We start from the raw sequence: 17,353 nt of genomic DNA, 5'->3' as shown, positions 1-17,353 counted from the left end.
CTGCTCAGCGTCCATCTCATACAAAAGCTCCCTCAGCATCCCTAAAACAGGCATTCCCTCTCGTCTCAGGCTGAGACCTTCTCTGACAAGCCTAATCCAACCGCACATACCCCCCAAAAAGAAGCCATCGTCTTACTGAGAAGTCCAACAATTTTGGCACTCAACCAAGGATGTGAGAGACCTGGGCTCAGTTCCATGCTAAGGGGTTAAGTGGAGGCCACGTGAACACCGGTGATCCGTAAACACTGGACTTTGGCACATAACAAGGCATTTGAGTGCCTCATTTCTCCTGATGCATCTAGCTCCAACAGTGTCTGAAATTTCTGGTCTGTTGGACATGACTTAATTATGAAAACATACTGTTGGAAGTCATTTTTAGAGAAATATATTTTCTGGCTACTTATTGAGAACTTTGCATTCGTTTAATTCAATAGCCCCTGTTGAATTCCTGTGCTTCCGATTCTTTCTAAAAGGTGAAATGACTTGGTGGATCACTGATGGGGTTTATAAAGACAAGAAAGAGTCTGGCAAACTTTGTAAAACAGAATTTAAGTTAAATCCATCATTTGACAATGCTCAACAGATCTTGCAGTTAAAAAACCTGAGAGATACCATCTACCTAAGCAGCAAGGGCCAGAGCTTGTTGATCTTATTTGTGTTGTACGGCACCTTATTTGGCAAGTAGTCCTACTGATCCCTTAAGCCCTACACAGAGTAAGGATACTGGCTGCAAGTCCTCAAAACTGCACAGCTGCAGGTGTGCAGTGATGTGATGTTCTGCAGAATGGGAGACTTTAGAAGAGAACCCTCAATTCCCAGCAATCTCAGCACCATTGGAAGGTGCAACCCAGACAGGTCTGAGGTATGTTTACATCTACATCATGCTACTTTCAGACTTCACACTCTAACACATCTTCTCTCTCTTCTTTTCAGCCTTCATGTAACTTTTTTTGAATTGTCAACTCATAACAAAAATTACCTAGATTACTCTATTAGTCAACTCACCTTGTGAATTACACTAGAAGGTGTCAAATAGCAACTTCTAGTTAATATCCGGCCCACTTTCACTGTTGAACAACTGAAGAATGTACTTCAAAATCTGTAAGATATTTAGGTACTTGGAAGTGTGCCACTTTGCATTTGGAAAAATAATTGTATCTCAGGTAGTATGTTTGTGTAACATGGAATATGTTCATGTTTGGGTTCTCTTTATGTTTCCAAATGCTCAGAGGAGAGAGAAGCTACTACTGTGATTTTTTTCTCTGCATGTGATCAAATAGCATAGGAGACTATGTGAGACTGCTTTTAGTTTCATTATATTATAAATATCAATAAACACCCAAATCAGAGCTGGTTGAAGTACTGTGTATTTCAGTTCAACAACTTCAGTTTTTCAGACAGCTCTAAACCAAAAGGGAAGCAGCATGGTTTTCAGAAGTACTGACTGCTCACCACTCCCACAGGGCTTCAAGTGGAATGATACCAGATTAGAGCCTTTGAAAAATCAGATCTAAACTGCCTTCCTCAAGATGCTTAGAGCTTAAAGGAAATCAAAAGCATGCATAAAAGTGACAACAGTTCATGCTGGTGGAAGGGTTTCAAAATGACAATTGAAACGCTGTCTCACCAGAAGACGTTGGTGAATTGCTAGAGGTAAAGCATATGCTTAGCAAAGGTGGATTGGAAATGGAGGCAACCAAAAAGCAAAAGAAGGGAGGTACTGCCCTGAGTGCATTGCTTGCCCAAAGCACTCCTGGGACAGAGCTGTGGAGAAGCAAGGACATATGGAAGGAAGGAATAATGGACCCATTCCAGTAATGGGCTGGGAAGCAAGTTTTTCATCAATAAGACTGGTTTTTTTTACAGCTAGCGTCCCTAAGGGAGAAACACGAAGGCATTTGCTTTGGAGTATCATACTAAAATTTGCATCCTGCACGATAGCAAAATGCACTTTCAGATACTAAAAGTAACTTACACTTAGGTGCTTACAGTTATCACTCACACAAGGTCCATGGTGCTTGAAAGTCTTGTGTCCTAGAAGAAAAAAAACCAACACAAATCTAATCTCTTAAAATACCTGACTTCCATACAGTTTGAATTTTGATTTTATAACTATGTTACCATAGCTCCGGATGCCTGCAACCACATTTTCCAAAATGAGAGTAGTTACCTGTGGTTGGCTAGTGGGAATAGCCCAATTGCTATTTTCAGCCTGGGGAAGGGTGTTTCAGCTGCAAGAGTTCAGACTAAGAGCAATTTGCGATGTATGTAGCAACATATCCAGAAGGCACAGCTCACCACTGAAATATCTTTCCAGCCTAGAAGAATTAGCCAAAGAAATAACAAGTTTGCATGCATGCAAGCAAATGATCAGCTGAATGCGCTTGGGCCCGAGATTTTACTTTAAAATACACATCCAGACCCATATGAATCCCATCCCACACATCAGGCTTCTTCACATCGTATATTCCCATGGCAGCTGTGTGAAACAGACGGCTGCAGAAGAGAATCCAGACAGATTCATAGTCAAAGTTATTTGCTTATTGTTGGCTTTTCATTTAAAAAAATATTAAGGGTGAAAATCTTTACCTTGAATACTTAGCCTGTTTTAGAAGTAAGAAACATCCTCTAATCTTATGTCCCTCTGTTCATCTAAATAATGACTTCGAATCCTTCCCAAACATCTCTTCTCTCTCCTGCTTTCTTGCAAGATCAATTTTCCCAAGTCTAAAAATGGTGAAACTGAGGCACAAACAGATTAACGTCACTGGATGTAGGTATTGCCGGGGCACTGAGAATAATCCATTCTCAGATGTCAGGTGGCTTATTTCTTGGGCTGGAAGTTAAATCTCACTGAACCTGACATTTGAAGAAGGGGTAGCTGCAATTACAGAGTAACACAGTAACAAGGTGACTGACAATCATTGCCACTGCAAGTGGGATAGAGCAGGGCTGGAGGACAGAAGGCTATTACCCCTCTTGCACTTGTCCCCCATTTAATTAAACAAGCAAATCAGTAGGTACATCGGAAGGAGCAGCAGATGCTCATACAAAACCTGCAATATTGTAAACTCGTTAAAAATGCAAGTACAACACTCATAACCAGCTCCAGCCATGTCCAGAATTTACTAGTAAGAATTTAGGGACTCATATTTTTAAATGAAGCAACGAGGACTGGGGAGAGCAGTGAAAGAACAATCCTGCAAGACTTACTGGAGTTTATAGACCAAGTTACAGCAGGAAAAAAAAAAAGGTATTATTTTTGACTTTCTAATTAAACTCGTTCTAAAACCCTCCTGGCCACCAGCTGGTGAGATACACCAGAAAGAAAAAACAAAAAAGAAAAAAGGTTAATTAAAGAGGCCTTCCTTGCCTTGACATTGGATAGCTGTTTTTTGGCCTTTAGGTGCATGTTTCCAAATAAAAGGCAGCCCTTCCGTGATCAGATGAAATCGCAGAGAACAAGACTCACTCTTTCCATCTCCAAAGCTCCCCCTGAAGCATTCAAACAACTAACCCCCCTCTGAACATTTAGTCCCAACAACACAGGGAAACGTAACCTCCATCACCATGACACTCCTAGGAAATCAACACCTATCGACTACCAAGGAATAATTAAGAGAGGATAAAAAGACAGCTGCTTTCCCTCTATTTTTTAATCACGGATCCAGCCCCTTAAGAGATTGCTAGGTTAGAAGAGACTTAGAGAAGATTAGCCTTTTCATTAATGTTGGGGGGGTGAGGGGACAGTTTCAATAACTTCTACCAGGTATGTTTTTGGCAGTGAGGCAGGCAGCTTGTTCAAGTAGTACCTCCTTGCCTGGTGTTATAATTGAGATTATAACTGAGATTAATCCTGAGCCCAGAAAGCATGGGAGGTTTTCCAGAGCAACCTTTCTTCTTTTTAAAAAGAGGAACAACAACAACAAAAAATCCTGATGTAGTCAGGCTGGTGATAAATGTAAGTTAGTATGTTTTAAACAATAATTATGCTTTTCCCTAATTTGTTTTTCCTACTTGAAGATATTCAGTGCTGTCTCCAGACATGGATTAGCACCTAGAGCAAGAAACTATTACTGTCCCCATTTTTAAGGTCAGAAAATAATAAAAATAAAGAATTTGAGAGATTCTAAACAAAATTTAAAATTCTATTTACAACATTTCAGAACAAAAGTCAGAGGTTCAGTGTTTATATTAGCGAAATCAAATGCGCACTTTTGACTTGGATGTATAACTTAAAGCTTTTTGTTAACTATGAGAGTTAACAAGTTGCAAGTATAACTGGCTTGAAGCATTTGATTCTCTCAAAAGTGGTGAGCCTGACACATCCTGTTACACACAACTAGAAAACACAGGAGTACATGCCCATCATAAAATAATTTGTTCTCACTCCACATATTTGGAAGCAACAGCCCTTCAGAGCTGCGATGAAATCATGTTGGCCAGCCAATACTTTCAATGTACCATTTTTCCACTACACCTGCATTACTCCACACTTGCTTCTGCAGAGATTTTAAAGCACAAACTCTCAGGAATAACCTGGTTTAGACATACCACAAGGGAACCCAAGAAAAACTTAAAAGGGTTTCAAATAAGCTAACTTAAGATACCAATCCCAAAGATTGGCATCTTAGATATACTATTCAATCTCTAATTCATCAGAAGCTTTCTTCAGAAAAGTGAAAAGACAGAGGATTTTTTTTTTCCCTTCAGGCATCTCCAGCTCTTCATGGCTGGGCGGATAGAAGACTGTACCCCCACTGGATACTGCAACCAAGACTGAGCTCAATAGGAAAGGTAGAAGTAAGGGAAGGAAATAAATACCAACCCCCAACTTTGAACTTCTTGCATCCACAAAATACCCTCTCTTGCAAATCAGACCTTGTGGAAGAAGGGAGGGGAGCAGGCATTAGGAGTATGGCAGCCTTCCAAGTCTTGTCACTGAATTTGAATGTGGTGCTGATGACTCTGCCTCAATATTTATAGATGGGATTCAGGGACTAGATACTGTAGTACAACTGATAAACCCTTTCACAGAGTATTTCTAAGGAGCAAATTCATCTACAGAATACACTTTCCCTACAGGGCTCCTGATCATGCATTGTTTAGAGGTTTCAAATGAAGACTTAATTTTATTTATTTTTTTAAATCATTCAGGTATTAAGACCTCAGCATGAGAATGATGTGGCAAAGTTCTACAGCTTTGCTGTTAGGCAGGAGGTTGAACTAGGCAAGCAAAATAGCTCTATTTTGCTACTATTAAATATGGAAAGGATTTATTGCCCTTTTAGGACTCGGATTCATAGCTGTCTTAATATGAAATAGATATATCAAGGTCTCCTTTACAGTCCCTGGAAGCTCTAACCTTTTCAAAAAGATAAAATCCAAATCCCTAGATTTCTATATTACAGGAAGACAGGCTGCTGCTTCTGTTTCAAACAAAATTTTGGAGTTTCCTGTAGGACAGAAGTTTCAGTTTAGTCAGCTTTGAAACAGAGCTTGCTTAGAAGAACAAAAACAAACAAACAAAAAAGTAACTGAAAACTTAAGTCACCCACAGCACGCAAGTCTCACCACCACCCTTGCAAAAAAATTCAACTGCTTTGGTTTGCCCTGTCAGTCAGAAGAAAGTTTAATGTACTCTGAACAGCCCAATGCAGAGCCTCATACACTGTCAAGGAATATTAAAACCACAGCAAGTATTTGGATGCGTATTAGGCACAAACTTAAACAGACATGCTTTCTGAAAGTTTAAAAAAAAAATTAAAATCATTGCCTCTAACTCTACTTTTAACACACATTCATAAATCATTGACTTTTTACTTCCAGTGTATACCAGTATTCAGATTGTATTTATTCCACAAAGAAGAGCCAGAGGCATGTTGCTTCATAACTAGCCTTGGCTGACAGAATAGCATCAGGAATTATTTGCTCTGTAGCATGCACTAAGCCAATAGTTTGTTGGCACATCTAGGTTGACTCTTGAGGTAAATAAGTACTAATAAAAATATCATCTCCACCTTAACATATCTAGTTGTGCCAACTGTGCATGTAGCTATGCCAATAAGAATTTGGTTCAGCTAGTTATAAGTTGGGTGAAGCAGCTGCACAGCAGTGGTGACACGCAAACTCCCCTCAGCAGTACATGTTGTGTACACAGCAAAGGAAGTGAGGACAAGACAATCACTTTGTTTGTTTTTTAAAAACAAACAAAAAAGAAACCAACCCACAGCAATTCCAACATCATCTGGAGAATCAGCATCATTAAAAACTCCATATTAACCATAAGAACAATTCATTTAATGCAATGACAACTTTATTGAAAGAAAAAGCCCAGCACGTGTAAGTAAAGATTTCACTTCATTACAGAGAAAGTTTTTAGGAAAAAAGATGTTTATCAAAGTAGAAATCAAACAGTGTAAATACACAGAAAAAACACAACAGCAAACAATCAGTAACAGTATAAAACATTGTGGAGAATTTCTGAGAGTTTGGGTTTTATTTTACAAAACAATTCCACAGCTGTTAAAAAAATTTAGTGTTGTCACATTACAGTGAGGCACGTGGTTTTAAGAAAATTTCTGTGCTTTCTGTCCTACATGGGCAGTATTTGCTATGGTTGTAAACATCAGTATTTACGACAAACATATTTAAATATCATGCTCCTCCTCAGTTTTGAGAGTCTACAATAGCAACAGTGATCTTTCATCAACATGATTAATCAAAACTAAGCAAGAACCATTCTCAGAAACTCAGAGGCTCTTTCAATCTCTTAGCACACAGCAGAAGGGGATGAGTTTCAAGTGCCCACACTGCTCCACAAGGCAGTTCCCAGAACACAAGCTTCAGACTGCACATAGGCAACAGTGCCATGAGCCTCCAAATGTGCTGGAGGCCAGCTGCAATCTACCCACAAGTCATGATCAATTCAAGCCTGTCATCCTGCATCTAGCTGGAAGCCATCCCATAGTAGAGTCTCCACCCTCCCCCAAACTTCCACAGTAAGTATTCACACAAAAAGCCTCTTCCTTTTTTTAAAACATGACTTCTTAAAAGAATTTCAACTTGGTGCAGAAATTTCTTCCTTGGTTTTTGTAATAGCTCATGAACAATCTTATTACTGTAAATACTAAACAAGATTAAATTGTTCACATCATCACTGTAGAACCGTCTCAGATAGTACCAGTATTCACAACGGACTTCATCACATAGAGCAAAACTTTGAAGTAATGAAAAAAATCCCACACTTTAACGTATGAAATCTCAGTACTTTGGGAACAGGTGACTACCACCCTCCCTGTTTCCCTTTCTACAGTATCTGTAAAGTCAGCTGATCCCAGATATACATATTTCATGCTAGAACTGCATGCTAAGGCTGCTTGGTTAAGGTTAAGTTAGCTGTTCTGCAAAAAGTAAAAAAAAAGTGGACACGCAAGTTGACAGTGAGGCTGGGCAAAAAGCACTTTCTGGTAGAACACCAAATCCTACCAAGATGGGAATCCAACATTATACAAGTTTCTTCAGGAAAGTCAGCCTTGAGTTAAATGCCATAGACAACTAAGCAAGGACTTTGGGAAGGAAGGAACTTTGAGTTAAAACACAAACATCTCTGTTTGCAGTAGAGTGCATAGAACAAACATTCCTGCCTTGAAGGACATTAAGATACAAAGCTAGAGAGGGCTTCAGAAATGGCCACCATGCTTCCTGCCAAGCAGATAACCAAAGCTGACGATATCAAAACTTAAGAGAAAGTAGTTTTAATGACAAAAAAATGGTATAATGGTATAATCCAATTCAGATTGAGGCTGGTGAAGAGGGAATGTTCATATACTAGTTTACTCCCTGATTATGTAAAATCATATAAAATAAAGTATTTTAACAAAGTGGAAAAATCTTTTGCTGCTAAACTTGGCAATAGCCTGAACACAACTACTTATAAGCGAGTAAGAATCTGAAGAGTTTTGTTCTGGTAGAGAAGAGTTATTTTAAATCAAAACTGCTTATAGATGACATGACAAACCCTGAGTATGTTTCACATATTGGCAAGAATACAATGAGTCTCTCCCACTGTCTGACCTTCACAGGAACAGAATACAACACCAAAGGGCAACATAAACCCTAATGGCACTCTGGTGATCCTTATGTCTTTGCCATCTCCCCTTGGGTTCCCTTCCTTTAAGGGCACAATTACTTAGCCTCATGTGCTATGCAGTTAAATGAAGATTTGTTCTCTCTTACTGAATAAAAGGCTGTGGATTTGGAAGTACAGCTTTAAAAAGGAAGAGGGGGGGAATCCATTAAGTTTATGCCATATCTATTAGTAGTTTCCTCAATTTCCTACTTCTAAGTAAGTGGCTGTGCTCACAACAGTCAGCTAAAAAGGTTCCAGTTAGCTAGTATGCAAGTTGAAAAACTAATATTCAACATACTCAATTCTAGTGTTCTTCTAGACAAACTGCTGGAGAGTCAGGGTACCAAAATCCTGCACAAGCTTGTCAAGGAATAAGCAAAAGCCTTTTACTCCTAATCTGAAGTATTCAAAAAAAGAACCCCAGAAGTCAAATTCCATTGTGTCAACTGATGATGATTCAAGTTAACATAACTTTCCTGGAGAGGGAAAGGAGAAATAATGCATGCTATACTTGTAGCATTTTCCAGGAATATCCAGAGATGTTAAAACTAAAGAAATACTGGAATGTAAAAGGCATTAGGGTTGCATTTAAACTGCCCTTATACAAAGGAATTCTGTAAACATTATCAAAGTCCTAATAAAAGACTAACACAGGTCCTTTGACAGATGTAAATTAGGGTTTGAACCTACTCCCTGATAAAAAAGACACACATCAGTTTAGATACTTGTCTTAGATCAGTCAGGGAAAAGAACTATCAGTATTCTTTAATTCCCAGTCTCTCTTGGGCATTTAACTAATTCCTCCTTTCAAGAAAAGCAATAGTCAACCCAGTTATTTCAACACTAACTTCCAAAACCTGGGGGGGGAAGCAGCACTGGGATGTAACACTTGAACATCATCCTGTATAATTGCTTCAACCCAGTATCAGTGCCATGTTTTCAAGGTGGCATTTTCCATTCAAATGCTTTTGCAACAGTAACTCTAGCCAGCTGGAACCCACACAAAGCCTGTTGAAGTTTCCTTTCCATGCCATCCTCAGAAGGGAATATTTCTTCTTTTTAGAGGATCCTAACAGCAGGATGGTACTGTGCTTTATGAATTATTGGAAGGACACTTAAGTTTAAGATTTTCTATTAACTTAGTTTCTAGTAACTTTCTGGAATCCATACAATTATTGGCTTCACTGTAGGCTTACACTTTATTGCCAAGTAGATCTAGGTTTTTCCTACTTTAAAATCTTTGTGTTACATGTGAAGGATACACTTGCCATGCAAGCACAACGCTGTTAAATGACTAAATTCCTGGTAGATGGAGGAAGAGAGGCTTCAGCTCATACTAAAGTCCACTGGATAATCATCTTCATAGACACTGACTCCAGCAAGACAGTTTGGTAAGCAGAAAGGTGAAAGCAGTTAAACAGTATCTCACACAGCAGAAGCGGGAATCTGTGCGCAGATATTAAACAACTGACCACTGCAATGGTTTGGGAGTAAATGATTATACATAGCTCAGAAGATAAAGAGAATGTAGAGAGCCCTTGGAATTTGGATACCGACTGTTCAGCTTTTGTTTGGAGCTGGCAGCTAGATTGTTACACGCTTTCTTTGCTAAGACAGGCAATAGAAAATTGTACTTTCTCCTCAAAGCAGAAGTTCACTAGTGTATACAAAAGCTTTAGGAGAAATGAAACTGATCCCACTTAAAAAAAAAAAAGGAATGTTTGAGTTAACTTATTTACAAGTTCAGAAGAAAATGTCTTCTCCCCAGCCCAGACTGCTTAAACAATAGCCCACTTCCACCTTATCAACAGAGTTTGTCCTTTGAGACAGGACATACATAAATTGTCCCTTTGCTTACCTATCATGCCCTCAGCTTCGCACTGCTCCTATGCTACAGCTGGGGAAGAAGAGAAGCACCTTGCTCCATGTGGAAAATTTCAGTTTCTTACCTTGTATGTGTTACCATTAGCTGTAGGCAAGGCAAAGAGCTCGCGCTCCTGGCAGCTGAAAAAATTCTATCAACCTTATTTTGCAAGTGCTTTTCCTACGGGAACAAGTTTTTACAGATGAAAAGGTCCCTTTCATGTATTTTAAGGAAACACCATCAGTCTAAACTGAAAATGAAGTACTTTGTTAAAGATGCAAACATTTCTTACTTACTCCAAAACAGTCTTTTCATTTAGAATTAAATTTTTTAGAAGTCTCATAAACCTAAAATTTTACAAGGAAGGCAGGAAAAGAAAGAATACCAATATTCCATTATCCAAGGCAAATAGTGCAAAGATTAAGTGACTACACGCTATTTAAAACAACCCAAGTTGTCAGTAAGAAATCAGTTGCCAACTGATTTCTTTTTCTTGAAAAAGAAATCCTCTAGACTTGCATAGTCCCATCAGAGTCAAGGTCTCCATTTTACAGACTTCACGTATTACTTTGTTACTTTTGCAAAACCACACAAATACATGATTTTACATAAGAATTATTATAACAAATTCTGGACCTTTGGCCAGTTCTTCTGCCAGACCAAACTTCATTTGATCACAAGCACCCTGTCCTACAGACATCATTGCTTACAAAACCAGGCAATTGCATACACTGGATTTAACACAAGGAGCTTCTAACAACAAGCTGAAAGGCACGTGTTTAAGACAGAAGTAGAAAAATACATACACAGTGATCTTAACATAGTTCTACTATACTTCCTAGAACTTCGTGAAGCATCCAGTATTCCTGTTAGGACAGACAGACCGAAAAACATTTCTTCACAGCATCCCTACAGGCAGGAGAAAGAAAAACAAACAAACAAACAAAAAAATCAGTTATGCTGCTTGATGAGACTCATTCCATGCTGCTATTGCACTGACACTGAGGACTTTAAAGATCAGCTGACCGTGTATTAATTGTGCTTACATAATTAGCATGACTACATGAATGCATTGGAGACAAGCGGGTCTGCTCACTGTCCACCTGCCCAACTGCAATGGAAATGACACCTGTAAGCTCATATGGAGGCGGTACACTGAAGAAGGGTGGGGCTGATGGAGCAGGACAGAGAACTGTGTGCTCAAACACAAAATAGTGCTCATGGGGGAGAACAGGAAAAAAAGGTACACAGAAGATGACACTTGTCTAGTAGCATTTTGGACCAACATTTAGGCATTCCAAAGGCAAGCCTTAAGTTTAGCATGTGGTCAGCACACTTACATATTTTTTATAGGAAGCCCTCTCATTTTGTTACATTTGTGTTCTCCCAATAGAAAAGATGCTTAGTTTTGTTTTCAGGTTTAACTACCTGTATTTCCTCCCCCTAAAACGCCATCATGGAAAAACTTCTAAAGCCATACATTACAATGCTTCTATAAACTAATCTTCTGTATCATTAAACCTCAAGATGACAAAAAGTAAGGCAGTAGGGAAGCTTACCTTGCAAATGGTATGAAGGAAATGCTGTACCTAAGAAGAAAGATTTTTAAGGTTACTCTTCATGTCAGATTTTATCAGAGTCGCAATCAAGAAGAACAACCCCTCTGATGCTCTGAACAAGTTAACTGCAAGATGCACAACCAAATGAAGCTTTGAGTTTGTGAGCAACAGGAATGAGTATCCATGCAGCCAGGTTGTGAAATACTACAGCAAAATCACGGGGCATATTGCAGAAGCATTTTAAACACAGTTCTCCTGCACCCAATATTCTTCACACTCCAATGCCTATAGGCAGGTAAGATTAGTCTTGAGGGCTGGCTAGATTTCGTATCAGTTTCTGCACAACTTCTGTGATGTTACACAGAGCGTATGTTAACTTAAAGAACAGTGACACTTAATTTGATTGGCATATCTGGGTCTTTTAACAAGACAAATTCAGGAGAGCGTAGAAGAGGAATACCAAACAGCAAGGAACAAACTGATTTCAAAGGGAAAGAAAAAAAAAAAGCAGTTTTACTTCTAGCTCACAGAAATTAAACATGTTCAAAGGAACTTCCCCCAGCAATGGAGCCCTGAGCTCCATCTCCAAAGCCTCTGAAGTTGTGTGAGAGGCCAAGAAGCCGGAGCAAGTCAGCTCCTCATTGATGCATTGTCTTGCTTCTAGGGGAATGGTGCGATAAAAATTCTCCTTCCCTCTAACTCATGCAAGGTCAAAATCCACTCACAATTCAGCTACTGATGTTAGGTGCAATAGAAAATGGAGTGTGTGTGAAAGCAATCACTTACCATGCCAAGGCAAAAAACTGAAAGATGCAGAAAAGGAGCGCAAGTCCTTCCTTACGCCACTGAAGGAGAGAAGGGGGAAGGGGGGAAAGACACATAGCAGAGACAACAGTGTAAGAATCTTAGTTTTAAAATATACTCCAGTTAAATATACATATAGGACTCAAGTACTCACCCAGAAAGCAGAACACAGTGTTAGTATGAGACACAACTAGAAGAAAACAAACAATTTCTATTAAAGATAGAAACAATAGAGACAACTCCAGTTTTTAATAGATGTTGTAACACTGTAATGGGTTCCTTCACAGAGACAGAAACAGATTACATCATTTCATAGTTTTATCCAATCCTGCATAAGAGTTCCCCGTATTTAAAATGCTCTCGCTATTACATTTCTGAAGTGAATTAAAGCAATGAGGAAATATCAGCCTGATATCTCCAGAAAATAATTTTATGGCTGCAAACGAACAAGAGGAAGAGGTTCCTACAGCTCTTCTGCAACATCAGCAGGTCCCTACTTCATCCCACACACTTCTTGATGACATAGGTATACATCACACTTCATCAGTTTGCATAAGTAAGACTTTTCAGTTAAAACTCCAGTCTTTCTGCTTCTGTACATGCCACATTTCCCGTTCATTCTTAAGGTTACCATGGGGTTGAAGTTAGGACATTACTTAATTCTTACCAATTAAAACTACAATACACTTTTAAGAACTTTCAGCTATTCCTTAGTAGCTCTCCTGTTTAGTATGAAGTCCAGCACAGCCATTCAAACTGGCACTTTTTCTTTTTTCAACACAGTTAAAATCTTGAGGGGTAGTAGGCCATTTTGAATTATTTTCTGTTTTAACTCTCAGTTTTAAGAGGAGCCTCCTTTTAATTCAAGTTTTCATTTTCAATTTAAGACACGACAACTCATTTAGCTATGACAGATGCTGATACTTGATCTTCCTCCATCAACATCTAACAGCCTTTTGATACACATGTACCATTGTGCTAGTAGAGATTATAACGTGCATTTTTCTTCTTGACTGAAAAAAAAAAGAAAAGGATGTAGTACTGCATATTCAGGACAGTAACACATGCATTGCCAAAGAAGTCATACGCTTCCCCTCAACCATGATTATTGACATTAAATGTAGTTTTTCCATTAGTTTTAAGGTGGTAATTTATATATTGATCTAAATTCTACATCATACATCTAACAACTGGCTTTATTCCAGTGAACAACATTCCAGGCATTCTCCTGACTCCAGGGATCCTAAACGCATACAAAACACACCACACAGTAGGCTTCTTGCCTGCTGCTGATCCGTGAGCATACACAGTCAATTTCTCAAGCTCTATCAGTTGCCTGCAGCCTCTCTGGATGTTTAAAAATAGGAAGCACTGATGCCGAGCGAATGCTCTGAAGACATTCATACTCAAAATGGGAGGACAGTTTCATGAAAGTTAAACCACCTTCCAGATATTAGACTCTCAAAGAGAACATGGAAAAGTTGAAGAGACAAAAAGCACATGCACTTCAAACAATTGAGAGCCTGAAACTTAACAGCAATTTTCACCTTCCCCTCCCTGCCCCAGTAGAAGGTTGGCCAGAACTCCCATCTGCTGAAGATAATTCCAAGGGCTGACTTCAGTTGAATGTTGAATTTGAAAATTGATTGTGTCATACAAGTTTCAAAACCTGAAGCTATCAGCCAAGTGGGTTGATTTCTGTATTTTTAATACAAGATGGGCATAGAGATTCCCCAGTTGCTTTGTCAGGAAATGACGATTTTATCAAGGTAGAAATACCTACACAGCTCTTTAAAGCAAATCAGGTAGAATCTAAAAAGACAAAATGATGCAAAATAGAATGTCAAACAACTTCCATAATACAACTTCTTAAAAACTAGCTTTCCATCTTCCATCTTCTAAGCAGCATGAAAATTTGATGTTGTGACCTCAAGCACCCTAAAAAAGCGTGTGCACGGTTCACACACGCCAGCCACAGGCCCTTAATGCTCGTTTAGCCTAACAACTTGGCTTCAGCTCAGTCTTTCATAATGGGAAGATGGTTTTCTGGTGCTACACATACCTTTCCACTACAGCAGATGTGCAGGATGTTTGAAGTTTTAAGAAAAAAAATAAAAAAAACCAAACCAAAAAGCCACCTACAAACACATCTTGAGACATAATTAGATCGATGTATACGAAAAGACTTTACAATGGAAATTGTTTACAAGTTAGCATGAGTTAAAACTGGTTCCTTTGATACTTACTAGCATAACAATAGTAGCAATCAAACGTGTAGGCTCAAACATCCTTTTCAATTGTTTCATTGGTCCCATAAGAAAAAGAGTGCTGTGAAAAAAAAACCAAGATGAACACAGAGGTAGAAAAGCAAAAGTGAAACTAGGCAAGATTCCTTATGAAGGGGGGTTATTTTGTTAAATTGTCTCCTGTCATATGGGACATCAGTACACTATGTTGTTGTAGTAATCAGTGCTACATAACAAAAGAAACAGCACACACAATGAGACAAAATCCATCCTGCTTTTCTTTGTGCAAGGTATTTATTCTATAATTTTATTCACACTTGTTCAGTTACAATTAACATAAGCAGAGCAGAACTATCAAGCTAGAAGCACAGGTCAAGGTCAGCTTCAATTAGATCATTCCTGACAGATGCTTTTTTAACCTGCTTTTCAAAAACACCAGCCATGGAGGCTCTGCGTGGATTACTAGGTAATCCAGCCCAAATCCTCTACATAAAGGGCTGTTTTCAGGCCTGGATCCATTCTCTGACCCCTTACCAGATCTGCAGCCCTCATTTAGGGCCCTGGTGATTGATACTGCATGAATTACACAAGGTGAAAGTTTTATCTAAGGTGGTATTTCTGCCTCATATACTATATTATTCCATCTCATTACTATATTATTTCCCATACCATTCCTTGTGCTTTCTAACATCTTGTTAAGTTTCCTCCATCAGAGAAGGCTGTGTCTGTCACAAAGTCAGTGGGGCTGTGCTTCAGGAACATCAATGGCCAGGAAGGCTTATCAAACAGGCCTGCCCTGACAGACCGACTGCCCCAAATACATTCACCAAAGCACACAGAACATTACCAAATGCAAAATGGCAAAGAATTATTTTAATCTTGAGGGGGAAAAACCCCAACAAAATCAAAAATCCTCAGTGCTCAAAGTATCAGTTTGACTCTTCTTTACTGATGAGTAACTTTTCCCTTGAATGCACTGCTAATAACAATAAACAGAATAAAAACTTACTTCACCATTTCAGGGCACTACGGGGGAAATGCTGTTCTTTAAAATCCAGCAACAAGAGAATGAGCTACATAAGCAAATCTTTTCACACAAACGCAACAGTTTCTACCACTTACGCACCTTCACCTGTCACTCTGCTTTAGCTTCTCATCTTTATTAGGGGACTAGTATATAAAGATTGTTACCTCCCAATAGATGCAATATTCCCCAGCGTATAAAACACCGCAAAGAGGATCAGCCCTTTCTTTGGTACCCATAGCAGACAAGTACCCTAAGAAGAAACATTTAGAGAGAGAAAGGGGGAAAAAAATTAATATCGTTTTTAATTTGCAAAAGAAATACATCCAAGAAATGTCACAACACAAAAGAAGCCTTAGGAAAACTTAAACCCAAACTGCAGAATCACACACACAGAAGTAAACTGCATTTATTGGCACTCTTGTTAAGAGCTAGTGCATTGCATCTAACTAGAACCAAGTCAGCTGCCTTCCTAGATGTTAAAAAAAAAAAAAAATAATCAAGCAACAGCATACAACAAGGCTGTAACGATCTGGGCTCCTGAAACTCAAGTGAGATCTAGCAAAAAGTCCTTACCAAGAGCGAGCACAGGCATCCTATCGCAAAACAAGCAACGAAGCCTTTCACTCTGGTGCCCCAACCTAACGAAGTCGCATCAATAACCTACAAACGAGGAGAAAAACAACGGGTGCAAGTTATTATTTACTTGCCACTTGCCCCCTAAGCTGCTAAACCGCGTCCTGGCGCAAACGGACCCCCAGTGCCCACGCACCCTCTCCCGCGGGACGCGCGGGCGCTGCTGAGGGACAGCCAGCCCCCCGGGACCCAGCGGTCTGCCCCGGCCCGGCCGGCCCGGGTTTATTCCGGAGACCGAGCCATCCCCTCTCACAACACGCGGAAGCCAGGGCTCCCTCCCCACGGGCGGCGGCTGCTCGCGGGGTAAAACGCGGGGGATTTTAAGCGCGAGTGGAAACGCCCGGAAAGCGGCTCCAGGGCGAACCGCCGTCCCCGGCAGCCCCCGGCCGGCTCCGCCCCGGGGAACCGGAGGCCCAACGACGGGCTGAGGCGGCGCAGGCCGGTCCCGCCGACGGAGGGGACCGCGGCGGCGCTGAGGGGCGGCCCAGGCCCCCCGCCCCGCCGCCGCTGCGGTCCCGCCGACCGCCGCTCGGCAACCGAACCGCCGCCCCGGCTGCGGCACGCAGCCCCCCCCCCCCCCCCCCCCGCCCCGGCTCCGGCAGGGAGGCAGGTTCGGGGGGGAGCGGAGCGTTACCTCAGCCAGGCCGCTCGGCTCCTCGGCGTCGCGGCCGCTCAGCACCCGCTTGAGCTTGTCCATGCCGCCCTCCTCGGCCCGCGCCCCAGCGGCTCTGCCTCACGCACGGCCGGGCTGCCCTTCCCCTCCTCAGGGACTACCAGCTCCGGCGTGCACCGCGCCGCCGGCGGCTACCTGCGCTCGGCAGGTAGATGAAGGCCGGCGGCGACGGCGCGGAGGCTGCCGGGGGATGTAGTCCGCCGGGCGGGGGAGGCGGGACGGCACCCGGCGGCGGGAGGGGAGAGACAGACCGGCCGCCTCCCGGACTTGAGGAGCGGCGAAGCGGCGGTGAGCTCCCTCCCTGGGGCAGCCGGGCTCGGCGCGGTGGGGGGGGGGCCCTGCGCTCGGAGCCACAGCCCGCCGCCGTCTCCTGAGGCGGTGCCCCGCCGCCACGGGGGTCGGGTGAGGGACGCCGA

At 41.2% G+C, this 17,353-nt stretch overlaps 1 protein-coding gene across 2 annotated transcripts; it reads right to left on the bottom strand.

Moving 5' to 3' along the window:
• Positions 1-6,303: 6,303 nt before the first annotated feature.
• Positions 6,304-17,055, bottom strand: SFT2D2 (SFT2 domain containing 2). 2 transcript variants are annotated; one of them, XM_075034301.1, is made up of 8 exons: positions 16,899-17,055; positions 16,205-16,291; positions 15,796-15,881; positions 14,605-14,686; positions 12,513-12,548; positions 12,341-12,399; positions 11,555-11,584; positions 6,304-10,904 (listed from the first exon to the last, which is right to left on the bottom strand). In XM_075034301.1, the coding sequence occupies exons 1-8, from the start codon at positions 16,959-16,961 to the stop codon at positions 10,865-10,867; spliced, it is 483 nt and encodes a 160-aa protein (XP_074890402.1). In that variant the 5' UTR covers positions 16,962-17,055; the 3' UTR covers positions 6,304-10,864. The 2 variants fall into 2 exon arrangements, with proteins under 2 accessions (XP_074890402.1, XP_074890403.1); XM_075034302.1 differs by lacking the exons at positions 6,304-10,904; positions 11,555-11,584; positions 12,341-12,399; positions 12,513-12,548 and adding an exon at positions 12,622-13,371.
• Between the last annotated feature and the right edge of the window lie 298 nt (positions 17,056-17,353).

This window comes from Buteo buteo, chromosome 8 (genome assembly GCF_964188355.1).
Source record: "Buteo buteo chromosome 8, bButBut1.hap1.1, whole genome shotgun sequence".
Classification (NCBI taxonomy): domain Eukaryota; kingdom Metazoa; phylum Chordata; class Aves; order Accipitriformes; family Accipitridae; genus Buteo; species Buteo buteo.
The sequence above is the reverse complement of the archived record's forward strand: the minus strand, read 5'-3'. Positions and strand labels throughout refer to the sequence as shown.